This window comes from Sceloporus occidentalis, unplaced genomic scaffold, assembly GCF_023333645.1.
Source record: "Sceloporus occidentalis isolate IW3139 unplaced genomic scaffold, rSceOcc1.0.p SCAF_1, whole genome shotgun sequence".
NCBI classification, from domain to species: domain Eukaryota; kingdom Metazoa; phylum Chordata; class Lepidosauria; order Squamata; family Phrynosomatidae; genus Sceloporus; species Sceloporus occidentalis.
In genome coordinates this window covers 10,189,139-10,214,444 of record NW_028316981.1, presented here as the reverse complement: position 1 = coordinate 10,214,444, position 25,306 = coordinate 10,189,139, and the positions used below count along the sequence as shown (strand labels likewise).

Sequence of the window (25,306 nt, the reverse complement as noted above, 5' to 3'; positions counted from 1 at the left end):
CCAATTGTGGCTATTCAGCTGTGTTGCTGATTCCTGCCACCCAGCATGCAGGATCTGGGGAACTCATGGCCCACAGAATGGCCCTTGGGTTGTGTATATACCATGCCCCCCCATTTAGTCCAGTTTTCCTACTTTGGTCCTCTAGGAGCTTTGGACTTCAACTCCCAGAAGCCTCAGTCTGGCCAGCAGTCAGAAATTCTGGGAGATGAAGTCCAAAGCATCTGGAGGACCAAAATTTGGGAACTACTGATTTAACTGTTCCTATACTTATACAATCTGTAGCATTTTCTGGGGACAAAGAGAATAAGGCTTTGCCACTTTCTTTGTTGCCAATACCATTCCTGTAGGGATGGGAAAAAGACAGGGGGCTAGAATAACTCTCCTCTGAGGAAACATTACACTTTCTGGAGCAATTTAGTTTAAGGGAGAGAGAAAAAAAGACAAACAAGAAAAGACATAACAGAGATGTATTAAAATATGCATGGTGTAGAACAGGTGAATAGAGAAAAGATTTTCTTTTTCATTCATGGCAGTGGAACCTAAAGTCATTCAATGAAGCTGAATGATGGGAGCTTCAGCATTACCAACAGCTAACTAAAACGTTTTGAGGTGTGACTGCTGGATCAATTACATTAAACTTAGTGACTGCTCTGGTCATTTCTTCTTCCAGTCAGGAGTTAGGTTTCTCTTCTAACACAGTATCTTGTACAGAAACAATGCAGTTCATCTTTGTTGGCCAAGTATTTTTTTTCTACACACATGCATTCTTGAAAGGAAACTTTCCCAAAGGTCAGAATGAATTGCCCCTTCCAAACTCTAATTCATTAAAAATAAAAGAGCGGGCCTCAGCTGTTCGCAGCATAAGCAGCACGGAGTTTTTCTTTCTCTTTTGCATGTTTCCTTGAAATGTGTTTGACAACATGGCTGCTTTGACTGAAGTTCTTCTGACAGATGGAGCACTTATACGGTTTCTCACCAGTGTGCATTCTCTGATGCACCAGAAGGCCAGTTGAATGCCGGAAGCTCTTCCCACACTCAGAGCAATGGTATGGTTTCTGTTCGGTGTGGATGAACGAATGGGTGAGAAGGCTCGTCTTCTGGTTAAAGCTCTTCCCACAAATAGAGCATTTATATGGCTTCTCCCCCGTGTGGATTCTCTGGTGTCTATTAAGGCTTGACCGAGTGGCAAAGATCTTCCCACACACAGGGCAAGGACTCCTCTTCTTCCCTTTGTAATTCCCTGGTGATTTCGGTGTGGTTTTAACTTTGCAAAGGACGCCACCTGGGACTTTAAGAGATCTACACATCCACTCCTCCACTTCGTTTTCCACTCGGTTACCTGAAGGTCCTTCTTGATGACTAGGGAAGTCTTCCACCTTAACTCGCTTGGGCATTTCAAAGGACATTCCCTGGACACTCTCACCAGGCTCATCTACTGGCCTAGGTCTCACAAGATCGCCCTTCTCCTGGCTGCAGCTCTTCTTACAAGCTGAGCATTTGTACCACATCTCTCCCACACGATGTGGTGTAAGGCCCCATTTCAGCTTGAAGCTTTTCCCGCAATCTGAGCATATCCCTTCCCTGTGAATCACCTCATGGGCAGCAAGGTTTGTTTTCTGAGTAAAACCTTTCCCGCACGCCGAACATTTATAGGGCCTCTCTCCGGTATGAATCACCAGATGCCTTTTCAGGTGTGACAGCCGAGTGAACATCTTCCCACAGGCAGGACATGCATTCTGCTGTGTCCCTGGGTGCATATCATCAGGAATGGTAACTTTGTAAATATCGTCTTGCAGTTCTGAAACGGAATTTGTCTTCCACTCCTCCATTTGGTCTTCCTCGTATCCCGTAGAAGATGTTCCCTGTGATTCCTCCATGCCATCATCCATCTGTCTATCATCTCCTGGAGAACAAGAGTATCACAGTTAGAGGGGACCTTGCACGTCACCTAGTCCAGGGATGGGTAACCTACATGTAGCATCACCATAAGAGGGGGAGCTACAACCAAGCCCTCATGAACCTGGCTAAAACTTTTTTCAGTTTGGTTAGTGGTGAGGCATGATAGGAATGGTAGTTTGTCAAGAGCCTGGAGGGTTGTAGCACCCCCCCCCCCCCGATCTAATCCAATTCCCATTGCTAGAGGAAGTAACTCTAGAACAGAAACACTTTGATCAAGACGTCTGCCCCACACTCTGTTCAGAGAGCTCCTGTCGAGGGCAGACCAAATTTTGGACAGTCAGGCTCAGTGTGGGCCAGATGTTCACTTCCAGTTATGCAAATGTCATTTGATGCCCCACGTGGGTTATTTAAAAAGAACACCACCCTTGAAGACTCCCAGCAATGACAATTCTCTTTTTCAGCTGGGAAGAGAAGCTATAAAAATAGCCTTGAGGATCACATACCTTTGACCTGTGGCTGCAAAGACAAGCTGGAATTTTCTTGGTAACTTACATTGCTGGAACAGTGTTATTATATTAATATTATATACTATTACAGAATGAGTGTCCCTTATCCAAAATGCTTGAGGCCAGTAGTGTTTTGGATTTTTGAAAATTTAGAATATATAATGAGATATCGTGGAGATGGGACCCAAGATTAAAAATTAAATTAATTTATGTTTCATATATAACTTATAAACATAGTTTTTTGTGGGTTTTTCAGGCTATGTGGCCATCTTCTAGAAGAGTTTATTCCTGACGTTTCGCCAGTATCTGTGGCTGGAATCAAACCCATAAAAAACTATGGATGTTGGCCATGAAAGCTTTTGACTTCACTTATAAACATAGCTTGAAGATAATTTTATACATAATATTTTTAAAAATTGTGTGCATGAAATGTCTGTGTACACTGAACCAGCAGAAAGCAAACAGCCACCAATATGGTGAATTTTGGAACTCCTGAGAGGGGATACGCAAAGTGCATGGGGCAGTCTCTCCTCTGGCTGAAGTGGTGCATCTAGCACCATCCAGCTTCAATTATATAAGTGGAGGTGGGTGGGAGAAGCACCTCTGACCATCTCAAAGCTCTTGTATTAAGAGCTTCACCAGAATGCTGGTGGAGCTTTATGTTCTGCTTACTTGAAAAAGGTTCCCAGTCCTGCATCAGAGGTGGGCTAAGCATGGCCTTAGGGATGCAAGGGGCCCTCAAACAATTGTTTTTGTGCCCCTCAAGAGCTTCCAAAAGAACCAATTAACCCTTTAATTTGTTTTCTGACTTAAGTTTTAGAAAACAATAAAAACAACATAATTTTCAAAATCAGAAGTGACTTCTGGGCATTTCTCTATGTTTTTGTTCTTGCTTCTTTGGTAGTTTTTGCAACCCTCAGGGGAGTCCCACAGTCGCAAAATTGATTCAAATACCTTCCACAGTTTCCCTTAACCCTAAATTAAGGTGGAGAATTGCAAACCACCCACAAGGACAGCAATTTAGGTCTCTGCTTCCACAGACTCCTCAAAATCCCATAAACTAATACAAAAAAAAAAAAAAAAAAAAAAAGGGGGGGGGGCACCTTAAAACCACTGAAAATGGCAAGTGTAAGCCAAGTGATGTTACTTCTGGTGTTCCTGAATGGTACCATGTGACTTGCAGAGGGGATGGGGAATTGACCCCCATTGCCCACCTGTGTTGTATGGGAAAAATGGGCAAAAGCTCTGGAATGTAGTGGGATGATCCTATCCACTTTAGGGTGTTGTCTGTGCCCACCCAAGAATGACTTGCAGCCTTGGATGCACTTGCCCAGAATCCATACGGTCCTTGGGCCAAAAAAAAAGGTGGGGGAGCTTCACATTCTAGCCTAATTTGTCCTATTGGTTTCAGCCAGCAAGAATTTCTAGTTTTCCTGAGTGAAAACTCACAGTATGCACACCCATAGTGGCTGCACTTTTTGCAGAGACCTGGCCCCACAGAAGGCTACTTTTCTGAGCTTTGCCTTGAACAGATTAACCGAGAGATGTGAAATCCCTTACCGAGACTAGAAATCCCTTACCAAATATCTCAGAATGTCTGTCACTCTCCTGCTTTACTGCTTTGCCAAAGTCCTCCTTTCCAGTGTTCAGCAGAGTTTGGTTGACTTTGGAGAAAGTCACACCAAACTCCTGAACCCTTCCCATATCCTAAAAACAGAAAAAGAGGAACCTATTAGACAGAACTCAAGGTTTACATCATGTCAGAATAATACAGGCCTTAGAAAAGTCATTCATTCCTATTTGACATAGCAGCCCAAGATTTCTATTATGCTACAATACAAGTCTTACAAAAATTATTCATTCCACAAGGACTTTCTCAGTCCACAAGGAAGCAATCATACTGTCTGGGTGATTCTGAGAGCTGCAGTTCAAAACCCTGAAATTTCTCAATTCCTGGTGTGTCAGCTCTCAGTGTTATCAAGCAGGTGCCTTGCTTGCCTTTTTAAATTGAGATCCTTTTAACCTGAGACACCAAGAGCTGAACCAGGGAATGTTCAACATGCAAAGTTCCTGCTCAGACAATGGGCTAGGGATGGGAGAAAGAGCAAATAAAAGCTGGAAGGAGGGAGGCTACATTTAATTTAATTAATAATTTGTTTTATTTATATACCGCTATTCCAAAGATCATAGCAGTGAACAGCAAGTAAGCTAATTAGTTCAGAGTAGCTTCATCAGCTACTCTGAACCCCTTAAAATCTGGCAGGACAAAATGACCTTACCTGCTCTCCCCACTCTTCTGCCTCTTCTTGCCACTGCAGGAAATCTTCCGCCAATTCCACTGCCCAGTCGCAGGTCTCCGGGCAACGCTCCCTAACCCATCTCTCCATCTTTCTTGGAAGGATAGTCAAGAACTGCTCCAGGACCAGAATCTCCAGGATCTCTTCTTTGCTGCGTCTTTCTGGCTCCAGCCACCCATAGCAGAGTTCCTCTAGCTGAAGATAAGCTGCCCGGGGCCCCTCAGCCTCCTTGTAGAGGAAACCCCGGAAACGCTTACGCTGGAGCTCGACGTCCGTCTTTCTGTCACTCAGGGTCTCTTCCTTCTCATCCACATGGCTTTCTTGCTCTTCAGTTTTCAGGCTCATGGAGGAGATCTCTTCTTCCACTTTGGGCTGGGCCTCAGAGAGAACCAAAGAGGGCTTGGCTTCTGACGGGGGTACAGTTCCCCACCCAGAGCAAGAGGGCTCTTCTGTCTTCAGGAAGTCGTGCCACTGGCCCTCCCAGAGTTGTAACTCAGCTTCTTCTGGCTCTGACTTAATCTGGGCTGCTGCCACCTCACACTGACTCCCTCTGCTGATCTTAGCCTGTAGGCTGTTCCCAGATTCGTTGAGTGCCCCCAAAGGGTCAGGGCCTCCTGCAGTTTCCTCCTTCACTTTCATCTTGTTAGGACAATCCTGATTTATTCCCAAGGTGATTTCTATGCAACAAAGGAAAAGAGGAGAAAAGGCATGTGGTTCAATAATGGAACTCACTAACACAAGATGACTACTAATGTCTGCCATTCCCCCTCTCCCACGTACAGTATGGAGTTGGGCTGTGAAACTCACTAACACAAGATGGCTAACAATGGCTGCCAATTTCTTCCCATGGCATGTTCATCTGTGGAACTCACCATTACAAGATGGCTAGCACTGTCTGCACTTTCTTCCCATGGTATGGAGTTCAGCTGTGGAACTCACTACCACAAGATGTACCACAAGTAATGGCTGCCAATTTGGATAATTTTAAAAGGAAGTAGATAAATTCATGGAGCTTAGGGCCAGCACTGACTACTAGTCAGAATGTCTCTACAGCATGCCCAGTACTGGTGGCAGTGTGCCTAGGAATACCAGCTGCTAGGGAGCATGAGCGGGAAGGTGCCATGTCCACGGGCATCTGGCCTCCCCTGGGCTGGAAGTCTGGTAACAGACAGGCCCCCAGTCTGAACCAATATGGCTTATGAGAATAAACACAATGGTAAGCAATACACATTGGGGCAGTGAATCCTAATTTAACATACAGGTGTTATCTCAGCTAACAAAGCTTCCAACAGCAAAGCTCCTTTTTACAACTATCCAGACCCCTTTTCACCTTGTCTATTGTCAAACCAGATAGCAGAAAGGAAATAGAAAACAGATAGGAAGAAAATCAACTCATTTAAGATGTAGTGCTGGAGAAGAGTGCTGAGGACACCATGGATGGCCAGAAAAACAAACAACTGGGTCCTAAAACAAATCAAGCCTGAACGCTCCCTGGAAACCAAGATGACTACATTGAGGCTGCTGTACTTTGGCCACATCATGAGAAGGCATGACTCATTAGAAAAGACAACAATGCTAGGAAAAGTAGAAGGCAGTATAAAGAGTTGAAAATCGCATGCCAGATGGATAGACTCAATTGAGGAGACCACGGGCCTCAGTCTGTGGGACCTAAGCAGAGCAGTGGAGCATAAAGAGGGAATTGGAGGCATCTCATTCACAGAGTTGCCATGAGTCGGGGTTGACTTGAAGGCAGCTAACAACAACAATTGTTTACCTTGATGTTTGGGAGGATGGTGAAGGAGGGTTGCAGAAACACAGATTTTGGTGTTGAGTTGCAGCAGCATCTCTCCAGTAAACAATGCAACACAGATAGAAATGGGGGGAAATATGAGATTCTGTTCCCTAGCCCAGTGGTTCCTCAGCTTTGGGCCTTCACTTGTTTTTTACTCCATATCCCAGAAGCCCCTGTCAACTCAGCTAATAGTCAGGAATTATGGGAGCTGTACTCCAAAACATCTGGAGGAATAAAGGTTGGGAACCACTGTCCTAGCCAATCTTACTACAGCTGGCTGCTCCTGTCTACCTACAGCAGGTAAACAGCAACTGCCTCCAGAAACCCTTACTGAGCATGTGCGAACAGCAAGAGAGAAAAGGAGAAAGTAGATAAACCTGCCCCATAAGCTACCTGCAGCATGTTGAAAAAGATGTAAGATTTACAAGCTTGGCCAGCAAAATGGAAATCAAAAGATAAGCAAAGGGTGATGAAAGAAAAAGTAAAGCCTAGATGCACACTGGAAGAAGGCGTCACATATCCTCCAGAAGGTTTTGATTTCCTTCTGCAAGGCCTACTTGAACAAGTTGTTTAATTTCACATATTCCTCTTGTTAGTTCTGAATAAAAAGTCTGGTAAAACATGGAAGAAAATGCAATGGCAGGCTTGTTGCTGAACAAGAAATAATGACCACAGGCGATCTACATACATGCAACCTAGGCAGGGTGCAGACCACCAAAAAGAGGTGCCTCCTCGGCGCCTCTCTTTGCTGTGCAGGAGCGCTGCAGCATACAAATTGTGCAGTGCTGCTGCACAGCAAAAAAGGAGCTGCAAAAAGTGGCTCCTTTTTGTGGCGCCGCTAAGCACCAGAGACGGCGGGGTTATGTCACAGCTGCTCAGCGCTGTTTAGAGGCGGTGCAGCTGCAACGTAATTGTTGCGTGCGCTGTATGTATGGTGCTGCGCAACTGCGGTGCGTGCATGACATGCTAGGGTTGCGGGGCATGTGCATGCGCTGCCCCGAGGCAACCCTAGCACGTTGTGGACGTGCCGCAAAGGGCCCATCTGGACAGGGCCATTGACAATGAGAAAATTTAAAGAGTTAAAGACTCCCCATACCTTGGATCACACAGTCATCAGAATGGAGACTGTGATCAAGAACTCAGAAGAAGATTAGGATTGGGAAGGGCAGCCATGGAAGAACAGGATCCTAAAGTGTAAGGATATACAGCTGAACAATAACGTCAGAACTGTCCAGGCAACTGTATCATGTATGGATACGAGAAAACAGATATATGAAAAAAATCAATTCATTTGAGATGTGGTGCTGGGGAAGAGTGCTGAAGATACCATGGACACCTAAAAAGACAAACAAATGGGTCCTGGAACAGATCAGAACTCTCCCTCAAAGTCAAGAATGATCAAATTGAGGCTGTTGTGCTCTTGGCCAAATCATGGGAAGGCAGGACTCACTAGAAAAAACAACTTTGCCAGGAAAGAGAAGGTAGTAGAGAGGAAGACTTCACTCTAGATGCTTAGATTTGATCAGGGAGGAAGACACAAGCCTGGGCCTGCAGGACCTAAGCAGAGAGATTGATGACAGGGGAGCTTAGAGATATCTCATCCACAGGATCGCCGTGAGTCAATGTCAACTTGAAGGCAGCTAACAATAACAAGGGAATGGGTTAAACTGCTCCTCTTTTATGTGGTGTTGGTCCTTGTCACTATTCTTTTCAAGTTATTTCTGCCTTAGGTACCAAATTTTCTGTTAATGTACTAGTATCCAGAAACCCATCTCTTTTATAAACTGAGGCATACTTGTGCAGTTGGGCTCTTCTTATCCACAGAGTCTTTATCCATGGATTCAACCATCCAAGGCTTGAACATATTTAATATATATATATAACATCCCAAGAGCCCACTGTATGTACATTTATGTCATCTCTCTTTTGGAATGCTGGGTCCAGTTCTAGTCATTTCTATTAGAAAAACATGGCTGCAAAAGCTGGCAAAAAGATCAGTCACAATGGTCAGGAGTCTGGAACAGAGGCTCTCCTATAAGGAAAGGTTACATTGGTATTTTTAAATTTTTTTTGCTTGAGCAAACAAAGTGGAGTAAGAAGGGACACGATAGGAGTTTATAAAACTCAGCAATGTACTAAGAACTGGCCAGACAGAGGCTTCTATTTTGCCTGTCTAAAGACAAGAAAATGAAACAGATCATGGGGGAAAATGGATTTCCTCCAAAAAGGAAAAATACTCTTTTGACTTAATGTAACTTGTCAGATTTACTGTCACATGATGCAGGGAAGCTAAGAGCTGAGCTGGTGTTAGACCTGCTTCTTGAAACTTGGTGCTCTCCAGAGATGCTGAGCTACATCTCCTATTAGCCCCAGACAAGTCCTTATTGGTATGTTCTTGTAGATGAGGTATTCAAAGTGAGTAGAAAAATTAAGTGAGGGAGGATCAAAATTGTCAGGCATCACTGCTAAAGGAATCTCCAAATTCAGCAGCAGTCTATCAGATGCCAGGGAGGTGCACTGAAACAGAGGCTGGATGGCCATCTGTCAGGAATGCTTTGGCTGAGGGCTCCTGCATGGCAGAATGGGGTTGGACTGGATGACCCTTGTGGTCTCTTCCAACTCTATGATTCTATAAGCAGAGGCAGGACCAGAAATGTGTGGAATTGGTACACCAAACCTTCGACTCCAACTCCGATGTCTGACTCTGATAAACTGCAAATGTATATAAATCAGTGCAGGCTGAGCCTCCTTTGTCTGAAATGTTTGGGACTGGAATTGTTTCAGATTTCTGAGTTTTTCAGCTTTTAGAACATTTGCTTATATGAGGTACCCTGGAGATGGGATCCAAGCCTAAACATTAAATTCATTTATATTTTGTATAACTCACAAGCACACAGTCTGAAGGTAATTATTATTATACCTGTGATGGAGTCACTAGGCAGGCCTGGCTTTGTGGTAGCCATTCACACTTTAAACACACTTTAGACACAGACTGCTATGGGGGTCTGCAGGGAAATTAGGATGAATAAAAGCAGGAGTGAGTGGCTGAGAAAAGTTCTTCAATGAGAGCCAGATAAGGAAACTGACTGGGGAGCTTATCACACTGGGGCTAATTTCGGCTTTAAAGAGAGAGATTAAAGCATTTTTAAAGCATCCCGCAAGTAAAGCGAAAATGGCGCAAATGATTATCACACGCAATTACGTAAATAAAGTGATAGTGGAAAGGCATTGTTGCTGAAATCCCAAAAGTAAAAGGATGCGCGTTAATGCTTCTTTGTGACCACTTTAATAATGGTGGGTTTTGTGCGATGGTATGTGAAATTGTTTAATGTGATTACGCAATTTTCCTGGGCTAGTCACGGGATAAACTCCTGATCTCCTTCATATGGTAAACTCTTGGGAGAGAGAACCACTTAGGAAAGTCCAGAGGGGACTGTGCTAAGCCTGCAATTGTTATGTTAATGTAACCCCACTAAGTTGGAAGTAACATACCTGAGATACTTTCTTGCTCTATGTTACTTAATAAAGTTACTGTTTGTCTGTAAACAGGTTTCTCTGTCTGAGTGAGTTCTAGACATTAGAAGCCAAGGCAAGCACACTATCTAAGATACTGAACTGCTAGGGGAAGACACTTGGGACCCTAGCTCTTATTCGTTTAGGCTCTATCCGCACTGCAGGAATAATCTAGTTTGATACCACTTATGCCTCAATGCTATGGAATTCTGGGAACTGTATTTATTAAAGGTATTATGGCTCCAGAGCTCTCTGACAGAGAAGGCTAAATTGCTCACAAATCTACAAATCCCAGAATCCCATAGCATTGAGCCATGGCAGTTTAAACTAGTGTCAAGATTATTTCTGCAGTGCAGATGGAGCCTAAGGGAGAGTATTAAGCAGTTAAAAGCAGGACAGGTGTCAGTGACATGGCATGAAATAAGGTTTGTGTAAAATGATCCATCAGAAAGCAAAGGTGTCACCATCTCAGCCACTGATGGAGTATTTTGGATTTTGGAAAAGGGAGTGGTTGTGTACATGCTTTCAAGTCATTCTCAATTTATGGCGACCCTAAGACAAGCCTATCACAGATTTCTTTAGAGGAGGTCTGCCACTGCCTTCCTCTGTTATTAGTTTATTTATTTATTTTCTCCCAATATAAGGCTCATTAAGGCTGAGAGAGTGTGACTTGCCCAAAGCCACCCAGAGGTAGTTTGTAACACCAAACCTACTGCGGCAAAATTGTAGGGCAAGACATTTTATCAATGCCACATGAATCATTCGGTTGAAAAGAGACAAAGCATATTTTTTGGGTTAAAGTTCCTGAACAAAAAAACTTCCCTAAATTCCTATGGAAGCAAAACATGTTGTAATGGTACGTTGGTACGTTGTTGGTACGTTTTTATACCAACCTCGATTCTGCAGACCTCTTGGGCTTCAGCTCCTTGCATCCTCCCCAACCCTAACTGGGGATGCTGAGTCTTACAGTCCAACAACATCTGGCAGACTCAGATTCCCATCACTACAGGAAAAGAAAACAACGGGAGGGAGAACAGCAAAGGCCCACTTACCAGAGCAATGTCTCCCAGGTGGAGAGTCTCCTCTTCTCTGTCCACTCCCAAAGACCAGCTCACTCACCTGCTTTCCTCTGCCGTCTTTCCCCCGCTGCCTCTCAGCTGGACAAGACAAAAGATATTTATAAAATACCATATTAATATATATAATGCCAACCTTCTGAATTACGATCATCGTAATTGGCATCTTAACCACTAAGCTACTGCATACCATTTAACACACACACACACACACACACATATTGGAGAGCCAGCGTGGTGCAGTGGTTTGAGTATTTGACCATGACTCTGGAGTCAGGGTTTGATTCCCTGCTCAGCCAATGGTTTACAATATACATATGTAATATATGTACATGTGTGTGTGTATTATATATATATATATATATAAAATATATATTACACAAACACATATATACACTCACTACACACTCACAAAAACACATATACTTGTGTGTGTGTGTATATATATATATACAGTATATTACACTCGCATATTAAATATACACACACACATGTACTATATATATAAACATACATATATATATACACACACACTGTACACACACACACATATACATAAACACACACACATGTATATTACACACGCACATTAGGTACACACACATGTAATATATGCATGTATACATATATATATACACACATACATACACATATATATTACATACACACACTGTACATATATATATAGACACACACACACACACACATATTACACATATTATATATACACACATGTAATATATGTGTATATATAATATATAAACACATATACATATATACTACATACACACACACTGTACATATATATATATATATACATAGATACACACACTGTACACATATACACACACTCATATATACATAACGCATATATATATATATAATACACACACACTGTACATATACATATAAACACACAGATATATTATAAACACACACACACACACATATATATATATACAGTCTATATTATATGAAGGAGGGAGACACAATGGGGCTGCTGCTGGTGCTGCTCTTTCTTCCCACCTCCGCCCTGCTTCTTCCCTTCTTCCCCTTGCAGCCAAGGCGCGGCACCTTTGGCCTTTGAGGCCATTCGGACTCCAACTCCCAGGAGCCCCCGCCAGCCCTGCCATTGGGGGGGATTGTGGGAGTTGTAGTCCAAACGCCCCAGAGGGCTAAGGGCTCCCTCCCCCAGCACCACCCCCATATAGACCGCACCCCGCCTCCAGAGCCGCGTTCTTCTCCCCCACCCCATAAGCCGCCTTCGCCTCGGCCGCCTTCTTCTCCCTTTCTTCTCCGCCTCCCGGCTCCCAAATGGCGTCCTGGCCTCCCAAGCCCTCTCTGGGCGGAGAGATTCAAAAGGAGGGGGCGGAGCCTCGCGGGGACCGGAAGGAACGCAGCGGCCGCATAGAGCCGTTGGTCGACGCTCTAGGAAGGAGGAGCCGACTCGGTGGTTTTAACGCTTCTGCTTCTTCCATAACCGCCGCCGGCCACGCCCTCAAAGGAGCCATGTCACGTTCCCTTGGGGGAGGAGCCAAGGGTTCGAGGCCCACCTCAGCCCCTGTTTAAGCCTCACAGTTTACACACTCTCTCAGCCTCAGGGCAAGGCCATGGCAAAGACCCCCTGAAGAAACCTTGCCCTAATAATAATAATAATAATAATAATAAATCATAATATAGTACGGAGTATAGCATAGTATAACACACTACTTTATAGCACACTATATACTATACACTATTATGCTATAGTAGTATACTATACACAGTACTTTGGTATAGTATACTGGCATAGTGTAGCATATGCTGTATAGTATATAGTACAGTATAGCAGTATATACTAGTATATTATACAGTGCTATGCAATAGTACTATAGTATATAGTATAGTAGTATACTATACTGTATGCTACAGTATAGTAGTGTAGTATAGTATACACAGTACTATACAGTAATAATAACAATTCTGTAGAATTCTGCCAGAATTCTGTATCAGTTACTTAATTAAATATATTAAGTAACTAACTGAGTAACTTGTCAGAGTATGGCCACCTCAGATCTGACAGAAATGCCATTCGCTTGTGCTCCAATCACCAACATAATGGCCCTCCTCATGTTTGCAAAGGGATATTGTAGCATCTTTGGGACTAACTGTGCAAAAGACGTTGTAGTGCCACCTTTCATAGACTTGGTTTACCTCCTCCTCAGAGTGAACTGTGTCCAGGAAGGATCTTTATGTCTGGGAGGGAGTTAGTAGTGTCACAATTGTAGCTAAGTAGCCATTGTTACTGCAGAACACTCATGGCTGAGCAAACTTAGGTAACTCTTCCATGTTCACAACTGCCACTTAGTCACAGTTGCAACACTATTGCCACAATTGTTACACCCATTTTACCAGCCATGAGTTAACTTGTATGGGGAGAAGGAAGGCCATTTTGACAGGGACCGGAGGATGTCTCAGCGCTCTTCTTCAGCATCACATCTCAAATGAATTTATCTCCTTGTTAATCTGTTTTTTCCCCACTGTTCACTTCTCACATCTGTACATGGCGATGGGGAATACAACGGCTTGTAAGTAGGGTTGCCATATCCCGCCGGGGGGCGGGACAATTCCGGTTTGGGCGGTGCCATCCCGGTCCCGGTCCGGTTTGGCGCCCAAACCGGGACGGCCCCGCCCACCGCGGCCACCTCAGCCCCCGCGGCGGCTCCAAGGCCTTGCTGAGGCCTGGGAAGGCTCTCCGCGGTTGGAGCTCCAGCCGCGGAGACGCTCCCTCCCGGGCCCCAGCGAGGCCTTGGAGGCGGCTCCGCGGTCGGAGCTCCGGCCGCGGGGTCCTCAAGGCCTCCACGAGGCCAGGGAGGAGGAGGAGGCCGCTTCCCACCGCGGCGATTGCCGCGATGAGGAGCGGCCCCTGCCTCTTTCCCGGCCTGGGAACCTGCTGAGGCTTCCTCCCAGACTGGGAGGAGGAGCAGGCCGCTTCCCACCGTGGCGATTGCCGCGATGAGGAGCAGCCTCCGCCTCTTTCCCGGCCTGGGAGCCGGCCTAGGCTCCCTCCCAGGCCGGGAGGAGGAGGAGGAAGCCTGGCACCGCGGAGATCGCCGCGATGCCTAGCTTCCCCCCCTTCTCAGCCTGGGAGCCGGCCTAGGCTCCCTCCCAGGCCGGGAGGAGGAGGAGGAGGACAAGGTTTAAAAATCTAGGACTTTTTTTTTTAATTTCCTAGCCAGGAAATTAAAAAAAAATAATAAATGTCCTACATTTTCAAACCTTGTCCTACATTTGTCCCGGTTTCGAGGTCCTCCATTATGGCAACCCTACTTGTAAGGTTCTAACTGTAGTGCTCAGTTGTTTTATCTTTACTCCTCATGGTCTTCTCTAGTCCTTTCATGGCTACCCTTCCCATTCCTAGTCTTTTTGGCTGCATCCATACTAGAGAAATAACCCAGTTTGGCACCACTTTAACTGCCATGGCTCAAAGCTAGAGAATTTCTGAGGGCTGTGATTTTGTGAGACATCTGACCTCCTCTGTCCAAGATCTATGGTGCTGCAACAAACCACATTTCCCAGAATTCCATAGCATGAAGCCATGGCAGTTAAAGTAGTATAAACCTGGGTTATTTTTTGCAGGGCAGATGCAGCCCTTCCATGGTCATTATTTTCATTTACGTTCAACTTTAAGCCTGCCTTTGCACACACTTCTTTGGCCTTCCTTAGTAACTGACCCAAGTCCATGATGTTTTCTGCTAGTAGTAATGATTTAATTACTGCACATTTTAGATTGTTGATGTTTTTTCCTCCAGTCTTCGCTTCTTCTTCTGAGTCTAAACCTGTTCGTTGTATGTTTTCTGCACACAAGCTGAACAAATGGAAATGGGATGCAGCCTGCCTTGCCTGACTCCTTTGCCAACTGGAAACCTCTGGAGGACCAAAGTTTGGGAAATAGTTTGGGACCTTCAATAGAGGTGGAAAAGTTACTCTTTAAAAAAACAAAAAACAAAAAAAAAACCACCTTAAGGTTATAATTCTGGAGAGGAGAAGATTAAGAAGTGGTATTATAGCCTGTTTAAGCATTTGATATTGAGGGAGCAATCTTGTTTTCTGCTGCTCCAGAGACTAGAACATGGAACAATGGATGCAAGCTCCAGGAAAAGAGATTCCAACTCAACAATAGGAGGAATTTTCTGACAGTCAGGGCTGTTTGACAGTGGAACACACTCCTTCCTCGGAGTGTAGTGGAGTCTCCTTCCTTGGAGGTCTTCAAACAGAGGCTGGATGGCCATCTGTCAAAGGAGGTGCCTTGATTGAGAGTTCCTGCAGGGCAGAATGAGGTTGGACCTCGTGGTCTCTTCCAGCTCTATGATTCTATGAGGCCCAAGTTAGTTAATGTTATAAGCATAGAATCATAGAGTTGGAAGAGACAACAAGGGCCATCCAGTCCAACCCCCTGCCATGCAGGAACTCTCAATCAAAGCATGGCCCAGGAACCAAATCCCAGTGGATACTAAGGGCCCGCTGTAAATCCAAAATATCTATAAGGCCACAGTAGGCCACCTTTCTTTGAGATGTTTTGGCCTACTTTTCTTCCCATCCCGACCCTTGGCCATGGTGGCTGGATCTAAATAGAATTATTGTCCAAACTACATGAAGGGACCCAGCTTTACAGCAGCATGGACTAAAGCAGCGGGTCTCAAAATTTGGTCATCTGGGTGTTTTGGACTTCAACTCCCAGAATTCCTGACCCTTGAATAAGCTGGCTGGGGCTTTGGGAGTTAAAGTCCAAAATACCTGGAGGACCAAAGCTTGAGAACTACTGGTCTAAAGCTTTAGCCAGTGAACTGAGGCTGCAGATGTTCTAGGGAGCATCTGCACTGTGGAAATAATGTAATTTGACGCCACTTTAACTGCCAGGGCTCCATTTTACAGAATCCTACGATTTCAACTCCCTTCTGCCATGCAGGAACACAGAATCAAAGCACTCCTGACATCCAACCTCTGTTTAAAAACCTCCAAAGCATTTGGAGTTTTGTGAGGCACCAGCACTCTCTGGCAGAGAAGGAGAAAAACCTTGCCAAATTACAAACCCAAGAACTCCATAAGGTAGAGCAACAGAAGTGTCAAACTGCATTATTTTTACATTGTAAATGCACCCATCTCAAACAACACAGTGGTTCCTAGGTAGTCGTTTCCCAAATATTGGGTAATTACAGTGTTCCAGTCACAAGATCCAAATCACTTATTTTAGTGCATGATTAGATTATATTTTTGGTAATTCCAAGGTTAAAATATTTTTAAATCAACAACAGCAGCACAGAAAAGGGATCTTCTTTGCATCCAGGTGAATCTCCTGTGTTCCACTTCAGGCACTGCACAGAAACTACATCCGCACAGCAGAAATAATGCAGTTTGACCCCACTTTAACTGCTATGGTTCAGTGCTATGGAATTCTGGGAACAGTAGTTTTGTGAGCCATTTGGCCTTCTCTGTCAAAAAGTTCTGGTGTCACAACAAACTACAATTTTCAGGATTCCACAGCACTGAGCTGTGGTAATTAAAGTGGGGTCAAACTGGATTATTTCTACAGTGTGGATGCAGCTAGAGGCTCTTCAGCTCTCCCAGGAAACTGCATTTGGGAACTCTTGCCCTTTAGAGTTTATGCGGGAATCAGTCTGCTAAAGAACGATGCAGAGGAAGAAAGGGGAAGCCAGAGAAAAATTTGGGGTGAGGTAAGGGTTTTTTCAGAAATTCATGCAACATCTGTCTTCTCTCCCATGTTCAAAATAGAGGGAAGAAAAAGTGGAAGAGTGAAACTCCAGGTGGTACTTTTTTTTAAAGCTTCCTAGCGATTTCAATAGTTAATAAGTTAACATTTCTCCTTATAATATAAAAGCAGTTAATTCAGATTTTTAAAAAATTACCTAAATACATTCACCTTTTTTTCCTACTAACTTTACCATATCTCTGGTTGGAAGGAATGATGAAGGTCATTTAGTCCAACTCCCACAACTAATTCAGGGCTGTATCTGCACTGCAGAAATAATGCAGCTGCTTTAACTGCCACGGCTCAATGCTACAGAATCTTGAGAGTTATAGTTTTGTGAGATATGCAGCCTTCTCTCTCAGAGAGCTCTGGTGCCACAACAAACTACAAATCCCAGGATTCCGTAGCATGGAGCCACGGCAGCTAAAGCAGTGTTAAATTGCGTTATTTCTGCAGTGCAGATCCTGCCTAAGAAATCCGCCACAAAAATTACCCTGCCAGATGGCCTTCTAACCTCTCCTATCCCTCTGAAGTAGACCCTTTTTTCCAGATATATGTAGAAACTAAAAAAAAAAAAAAAAAAACCAGTAAGACTAGACAGGGCAAGAATCATAAAATCATAGAGTTGGAAGAGACTGCAAGGGCCATCGTCCAATCCCCTGCCATGCAGGAACTCACAGTCAAAGTGTTACCCATGCTGCTCCATATAAATTTTGGTATAAATGACAGCCCTTAATGACCCCTAGATGAACTCTAACAGCCTGTCCACCATTGCCAGCAAGGCATGAGGACATGTACATACACCCCTGAGGGGCACCCACATCATCATATCTAGAGAGTCACATAAGAGGATTATCATAGGACCAGGAAGAGCAAATGTTTGCCTTCCCTGAGGCTCTTGCCCCCTCCCCAGGTCTGTTATCCGAGCAGCTTAAGACCACTAAGACAATCAGACAGGGACATCCAGGTGAAAAGAAAGTAATTAAACACCTTTGTTCTCACCATCAAGCACCTTTGCCAGAAGCAAGATTTTGCCTATAAATATCATCAGATTTGCCTGTTCACGGGGCCAGTCTGGATTTCAGGGGGAAGCTCTGTCCCTTTGAACCCTGACCTGGCTCCTGGCTCCTGGCTCCTGGCTCCTGGCCAGTCATTCCATGGCTGAGCCTCATGCCATCAGCATATTTCATTTGGGTTCCTGGAGGGGGTCCACATTCTGGTACGTATCACCCCAGTGATGCCTAAAATCCTATTCCATGCTAACCTATGCTTTTCCTGAGCCTTGTATGTGTGTGTGTATGCTAGTGAATCGTATGTGTTTTTTCCCTTATAAATAAATTGGTTATTAATTCTAGAAGTCTGTCTCAGCTCCATTTATTGGAATCCCCTGGTCTACTCCGTATACATATCGGGAGATGATTCTGCAAGGGCCATCGTAGCAGGCTCTCCTCTTGCAATATTTGAGCTAATAACAATAATAATAAAATTCCCCTAAACGGACCCTTGGCTACAAAAGCACCTCCTTTGAAGGTGGCCATCCAGCCTGTGCTTAAAGACCTCTAAGGAAGGAGACTCCACAACTCTACAAGGGATTGTCTTCCACTGTCAAAGAACTCTTACTGTCAGGGAGTTCCTCCTAATGTTTAGGTGGGCTTTTTATTGCTTTAGTTTGAATCCACTGTTCCAGGTCCTATTCTCTGGAGCAGCAGAAAACAAGTTTGCTCCCTCCTCAATATGACACCCCTTAAAATATTTAAACAGGGCTATCATATCACCTCTTAACCTTCTCTTCTCCAGGCTAAACATCCTCAGATCCCTAAGACGTTCCTCATAGGGCAGGGTTTCTAGACCCTTCACCATTTTAGTCGCCCTCCTTTGGACACGCTCCAGTTTCTCCATATCCTTTTTGAATTGTGGCGTTCAGAACTGGACACAATATTCCAGGTGGGGCCTGACCCGAGCAGAATAGAGTGGCACTATTACTTCCCTAGATCTAGATGCTATACTTCTATAGATGCAGCCTAAAATCACATTGGCCTTTTTAGCTGCCGCATCGCACTGTTGACTCATGTTCAACTTATGGCCTACTTGGACTCCTAGATCCCTTTCATAAAGGTCCACCTCAGCATTAGGTAAAAGAAACTGAATTTTGAAAAAAGGATTTGCTTCCCCTCCTCATGATTAAAGACTGGCTCCCCCCAGGCAAAGCAGAACAAAAGACAGAATGAAAATGTCACATTATTCATTTCAGGAAGAGAACATTGTCCTATATTACATATTGTTGTTTTCAGTGGCAAACATATATTTGAAATACAAGCTTGTTTAATGCTTCAACCGCAGGTTCAAGGTGGCAAATCTGCAGCCCCCCCAGAGTGTTGAACTCCAACTCCCAATAGGCCCCAAGCAGCATAGTCTTATATATCCAGGATTAATACAGCTGCTCCCAAACCAGCTATAGTCCAACCAGAAGCACTCAATCCAGTCCACTGTAGTTGAAAAGCCTTTTAGGTGTTTATGATTCATTTATTGGTATTATGTGTTAGATGCTGTGTTACAATGGTGAAACGAGAGTCCCCTGCCCACAGGCTTTCAGTCTAGTAAAAGGACACATTGGAGGGGGGCAGAGAGGAGGTAGGAAGGGGAAAATGGAAAGAGAGAGAGCTGGGAAAAGCTACTGTTGCTGGATGACAGCCCCAGCCAAGAATTTTGGAGTGTAATCCAACAAAAGTAACTTTTCCCAGATCTAGAAAGGGACTATTCAGTGAAAGGCCTTGTCTACATGGGATATTTAGTTTGAATTACCGCTGGTCTCACTGCTAAAATCCCAAATCGGGTGCAGACTATTCTCACAACATCCTCACCAAATTCCTCCCTATAACCCACATTTTAAAAACGTGCCTTTTGCTGTGGTAAAAACTTACCTTCCCCTCAGTTACCAGATTTCTCCGCAGCAAGGATAAGGGGCTGCCTTCCCATGTACTCCCTTTGAGCTGCCCGGTGCCAACACTGTGGGCATGAGTCACTCTAAGCTGAAAATGAGGTGCCCAGCTTTGAAACCATGGCTGGGCACCTCACTGTGACCTCAGCAGCAGTGCCAGGAAGCAACAAAAAGGGATCATTTGGGAAGGCAGCCGCTGCCACCACAGCAGAGAGAGCAAAGGTAATGGGTGGATTCGGTGCCAGAATACTCTGGGGGAAGCCTGGAGATTTCTGCCCAGTGAAGACAAACCCTAAGAAAGAAAGCATTCGACAGTGGAGACAGAAGGAAACAGAACTGGATGGGAAATGGCTGGGCCTTCCCAAATTTTGGAAGCAAGCAAGATGGAAGATGAAGCCAGAGGAGGAAGAAGATGGGAGATTTTAGGCTTTGCTGGCTGTGCCAGCAGAATAAAGAGTCAGTTCAAGAAATGGAAAACAGGAAGACAGAGGGGGGGGGGGGGGGCAATGGAAATAGCCAAATTGTGGAGAATGCAAATTGATGAGCACGCATGAGATTACGTAAGGTATGCGTCAGCACACAATATCTAAATGGTGCTGGATATATTCCACCTACCCCAAGTCTATGTCAAAAAGGGTTGCTAAGGAAAGGGGGAATTGGCATGCCCTGGGAGAGGGACAGGGGCTGCTGGTGTCTTCCACTAATGTGGTGACAGTGAATCTGTTCTGGGTTTTAAGGTTTTTAATTTTAAAGGTGCTATCCATGGTGCTGCACTGATCCCTTAGACCAGAGGTTCCCAACCTTTTTGCCTCGCAGAGCCCTTATTTCTCTGGCACAGCCCCTAAGAGGCCTACCCTATGTCTTACAATGGTGTTTAGCACTATATATAAGAATATATTCTTATTTTTTAAATTTCATTCAATTTTTATTTCTTTCATTTTCCTGCAGCAGCCACGGAGCACCGGAGAAGTGCACATGGAGTCCTAAGGGCTCCTTGGAGCACAGGTTGGAACCCCCTGCCTTAGACAGCTTCATTAAAGTCCATGGATTCACTGTCACACTGGCATGGAAGGCACCAGCTTTCACTGAAAAAAGGGGAACAGCTAAGTGCCATGAAAACATTAGGGTCTCCCTCCAGTTTCACAGCTTTTGGTCTCCTGTTTTTTCTCCTCCACTGACAGAGTGGGTGCCAAATGAGACTATTTTTCACAAAGGTCTCCCTCAGTGCTTGGAAAGTTCCTTTTTAAAAGTAACTTGGTCCCCATTACTTTCATGTAACCTATTATCCCTTTTCATGACAATATTGGAAAAGTAACTCAAACTGACGTTGGCTATTACTTTTTGTTGCCTTTTTTGAAAAACAGAAAAATCCTAAAGAGAATGCCATAAAGATTTAAACAATTCCTCTTAAAATGCTCCTTAAAATTTAAAAGTCAGTATAACCGTAAAGTAACTTCACTCCTACTTATTATGTTACTTTTCAAATGTAATTACAGTATAACCTTGTCCCCTCCAAATGTAACTAGTTACAGGTGAATGGTTTTGGTCCCATGCTTGTAGGATTCTTTCACCAAGAGTAGTCCAAGTTTTCCCTGCAATCCAAACAGTCATAATTCTTTTCCTCATCTATCTTTGGCTGATTGAGACAGCATATGCTTTCCTGAAACATCAGAATCTCTGTTCCATCTTCTCACAGGCGTGGGTCCTCTGATGTCTGATTAGATTAGACCTTTGACAGAAACCTTGCCCACAGTCCATGCATCTATGTGGCTTTTCTCCTGTGTGGATTCTCTGATGCACAATAAGATGTGCCCGTTGACTGAAGCCTTGCCCACACTCCAAACACTTATGCGGTTTCTCCCCTGTGTGGATCCTTTCATGTACAACAAGGTGTGTTCTTTGACTGAAACTCTGACCACAATCTGAGCATTTGTAAGGCTTCTCGCCTGTGTGGATTCTCTGATGTCGGATAAGGTTGGACCTCTGGCTGAAGCTCTGCCCACATTCTGTGCATATATGAGGCTTCTCTCCTGTGTGGATTCTTTGATGGATAACCAGGTGTGCTTCCCATGTGAAGCTCTGCCCGCAGTCTGTACACTTGTAAGGCTTCTCTCTCATGTGGATTCTCTGATGGGCAATTAGGCTTCTTCTCCTATTGAATTGTTTCCCACATTCAGAGCAATTAAGGGGCTCTTCACTAGCATGGATTTTCTGATGTCTGATAAAATTTGATTGCCAATTGAAGATTTTCCCACATATAAGGCATTGGTATGGATTTCCTCCCTTGTGGATTCTCTCATGCCTACCACAGTTTGAATCTTGACTGAAATTTTCTCCATAATCCAAAATGCTATATGATGTCTTCTCTTCTGTATGCACTTTCTGATGTTTAATAAGATGTGGGCTCTGTCGAAAGCTCTTTCCACATTCCAAACATTGAAAAGGTTTCTCACCTGTGTGAATCCTCTGATGACTGATGAGGTTAGTTCTCTGGTTGAACCTTTTTCCACAGTCAGAGCATTTGTGTGGTTTCTCTCTGGTGTGAATACTCTGATGTCTAAGAAGGTTCCCTCTCCGAGAAAATATTTTCCCACAACGGAAGCATTTATACGTGTCACCTCCTATAATAATTCTTTTATATCTAATACCATTCAGACTCATATCCAACGCATTCTCTCCTGTGTGAATCCTCTGATGCTTAATGAGGTTTGATTTCTGACCAAAGCTCTTCTCACAGTCTGAGCATTTATATGGCTTCTCTCCAGTGTGGATTCGGAGATGTCTCACAAGGTTGGATCTCTGACTGAAGCTCTGTCCACAGTCTGCACACTTGTGTGGTTTTTCTCCAGTGTGCAACCTCTTGTGAATGATGAGATGTGCCCTCCATCTGAAAGTTTTTCCACAGTCTGGACATCTGTAAGGTTTCTCTCCAGTGTGGATTCTCTGATGAGCATTGAGATTTGTTCTCTGGTTGAAACGTTTCCCGCATTCTGTACACTTATGTGGCTTATCTTTTGTGTGAATGCTCTGGTGTCGAAGGAGGTTTCCTCTTCTGGAAAAGATTTTCCCACACTTGAAGCATTTACATGGGTTTTCACCAAAGGGAATTGTCTCAAATCTATTGTAGTTTGACCTCTGATTGAGTCTTTCCCCGTAAGCCAAGTGCCTGTTGGGTTTGTCACTTGAGTGGACACTTTGATGTTTGATAAGATTTGACTTTTGAGTAAAGCTTTTTTCACATTCTGTGCATTTATAAGGCTTCTCTCCCGTGTGGACTCTGTGATGTCTCACAAGGTTGGAGATCTGACTAAAGCTTTGCCCACAGTCTAAACACTGATGTGGTTTCTCCCCTGTGTGAATTCTCTGATGAATGATAAGGTTTGCACTCCGACTAAAGCTCTTCCCACAGTCTAAGCATGGATAAGGCTTTTCACCCGTATGGAATCTCTGATGCCTAATAAAGCTTGTTTCCCAATTAAAGCTTTTCCCACATATAAAGCAATGAAATTTTTTCCCTCCTATGTGGGTTCTCTGATGCCTGTTGAGATTTGATTTTTGAGTAAACGCTTTCCCACAGATATTGCACATGTGCCTTCGTTTTCCTGCATACATTCTTTGCTGGAGCTCAGTATCATCCAAGTCACCATTTTGGCAAATAATGGATTTACCCCTCTTGTCTATTTGTATTCTCTGCTCCCAGCTTGGCCTATCTTGATCCTCAAAATTTTCTTCAGGGTCTTGAGGCTCGATTCTTTCCAACGGTGGTTCAAATGATTCTCCTTCACCCTCACTTTCCCATCCATCATCTGCAAGGATAAAAAAGGATAACCTTTTTAGAAATGAAAATAAGGAAAACATCAGATCTACTGTTGCAGAAAACACAATGAAATCAACAGGGCTTGTGTTAAATCACGGCTAACGTAAAGCCCATAAACGTCAGTGGTCCTACTCATGATATAACCAAGTCTAGCTCCAATCTAGTATCCTTTTTCTGTATGTTTAATGTACATTTAAGTCCCTAAGGAAAAATACATAAACAACCAATGTTAGGTTTTAATAACCCTAAAAAGATAAATAATATTCTCACAACGATCACAGGCACACCTAATAAGGACACATGAGAAGGCCTTCTTGGTTGCTACTCCCATGCTATGGCACACTCTCTCACAAAAAAGCTGGATTAGTTACGTCTCTGCTCTTCATGCTTTGGAAAGGCCTTGTGGAAAATTTTGAATTTTGGCTTATTTGGGAATTCCATAAAGGAGACTCAACCTGTATATTATATATTTTTAAAAAGTTGGACAGGCATCATCATCATCATCATCATCATCATCATCATCATCATCATCATCATCCTGACTTTCTCCCAAAACTGGGACTCAAAGCCGCTTACCATTCTAAAAGAACAATAGAGTGAAACATATTTTTTTAATTTATTTATTAGTTATCTATCCCACCTTTCTCCCAAAATGGGATTTAAGGTGGCCTACAAAAAGTGATCATTAAAATGCAATTGAACTAACCATAGTATTAAAACAAGTCAGATCTACACTGAAAAAAATAAAATGCAATTAAAAAAAGATAAAAGCTATTTTTTTAAAAAACAGTTGCATTTGAAACAATACAGCACCCCTTTCTTTAAAAGCTTTTTGTATTAAAAGCCGGTTAAATAAAAATCTGCTGATGAAAAGACAACAAGGAGGGGGAGTTATAGAGTCCAGGGCCAGCCACCAAGGAGGCCATCTCTTATGCCCTCACCAATTGTACTTGTGATGTTGGTGGGACAGAGAAAAGGCCCTGTCTGATGATCTCAGACCCTGGGCCAGAAAAAAAAATCATGCTCAATACAGTGGAAGCCAACAAGAAAAAAGGAAGACCACATTATTACAGGTGGGATGATTCAGACAAGGCAGGAAGCCATGATTCTGAGTTTGCAAGACCTGAAGTGGGCTGCTGTGAACAGTTTCTTGGGAGTCACAGGGTTGTGAAAAATCAAACCTGGTTTGATAACACATATTATCTTTTACGATAATCTAATGATATTTACTAATATATACAGAGACTGTGAAGCCATTTTCTTCTCTTCAGAACGAATGAACGTTTATTGTAAATATAGATTATTATTATTATTATTAGATTGTTGTTTCCTATCCTTTTTTTATCATTTCTTTGTGTAGAGAAGGAGAAATGATTTTGAAGTTTTAAACTACAACTCCCAGAACACTTTCTGCTTCCATCTTCTATGGTCACTGGCCAAGCTGGCTAAGGATGTTGGAAGTTGTAGTTCAGAAAGTATCTTTTACAAATACTGACCTGCATGGCTACTGAGGTACTCTGTTGTTCTATATTTTCTGTTTGTAGGCCTCCAAAATCAAGTCAGTTGCTATCATGTTAATAAGGCAGTGAATCCACTCTGGGATTTAGCTTAAACTTTAAAGGTACGCTTACCTTTTGGGGGAAAGGGTTTGACACCCTGGATAGCGCCTTTACATTTTTAGCTAACGCCCAGAACGAATTCACTATTTCCACTGGCATG

The 25,306-nt window shown here is 43.6% G+C and overlaps 2 protein-coding genes across 7 annotated transcripts in view; both read right to left on the bottom strand.

Moving 5' to 3' along the window:
* Nucleotides 1-449: 449 nt before the first annotated feature.
* On the bottom strand, nucleotides 450-13,268 carry LOC149320681 (uncharacterized). Its single transcript, XM_089504453.1, has 5 exons — nucleotides 13,257-13,268; nucleotides 11,060-11,164; nucleotides 4,685-5,379; nucleotides 3,986-4,112; nucleotides 450-1,903 (listed from the first exon to the last, which is right to left on the bottom strand). The coding sequence occupies exons 1-5, from the start codon at nucleotides 13,261-13,263 to the stop codon at nucleotides 846-848; spliced, it is 1,992 nt and encodes a 663-aa protein (XP_089360579.1). The 5' UTR covers nucleotides 13,264-13,268; the 3' UTR covers nucleotides 450-845.
* A 5,802-nt stretch (nucleotides 13,269-19,070) lies between these two features.
* The window catches only part of LOC149320680 (uncharacterized), a 17,841-nt gene continuing 11,605 nt past the window's right edge, over nucleotides 19,071-25,306 (bottom strand). For all 6 annotated transcript variants that reach the window (XM_089503108.1, XM_089503109.1, XM_089503107.1 and 3 more), the window contains exon 4: nucleotides 19,071-23,576. In XM_089503108.1, the coding sequence (XP_089359234.1) occupies nucleotides 21,439-23,576 (2,138 nt within the window). In that variant the 3' untranslated portion in view covers nucleotides 19,071-21,438. The remainder of the gene's footprint in view (nucleotides 23,577-25,306) is intronic.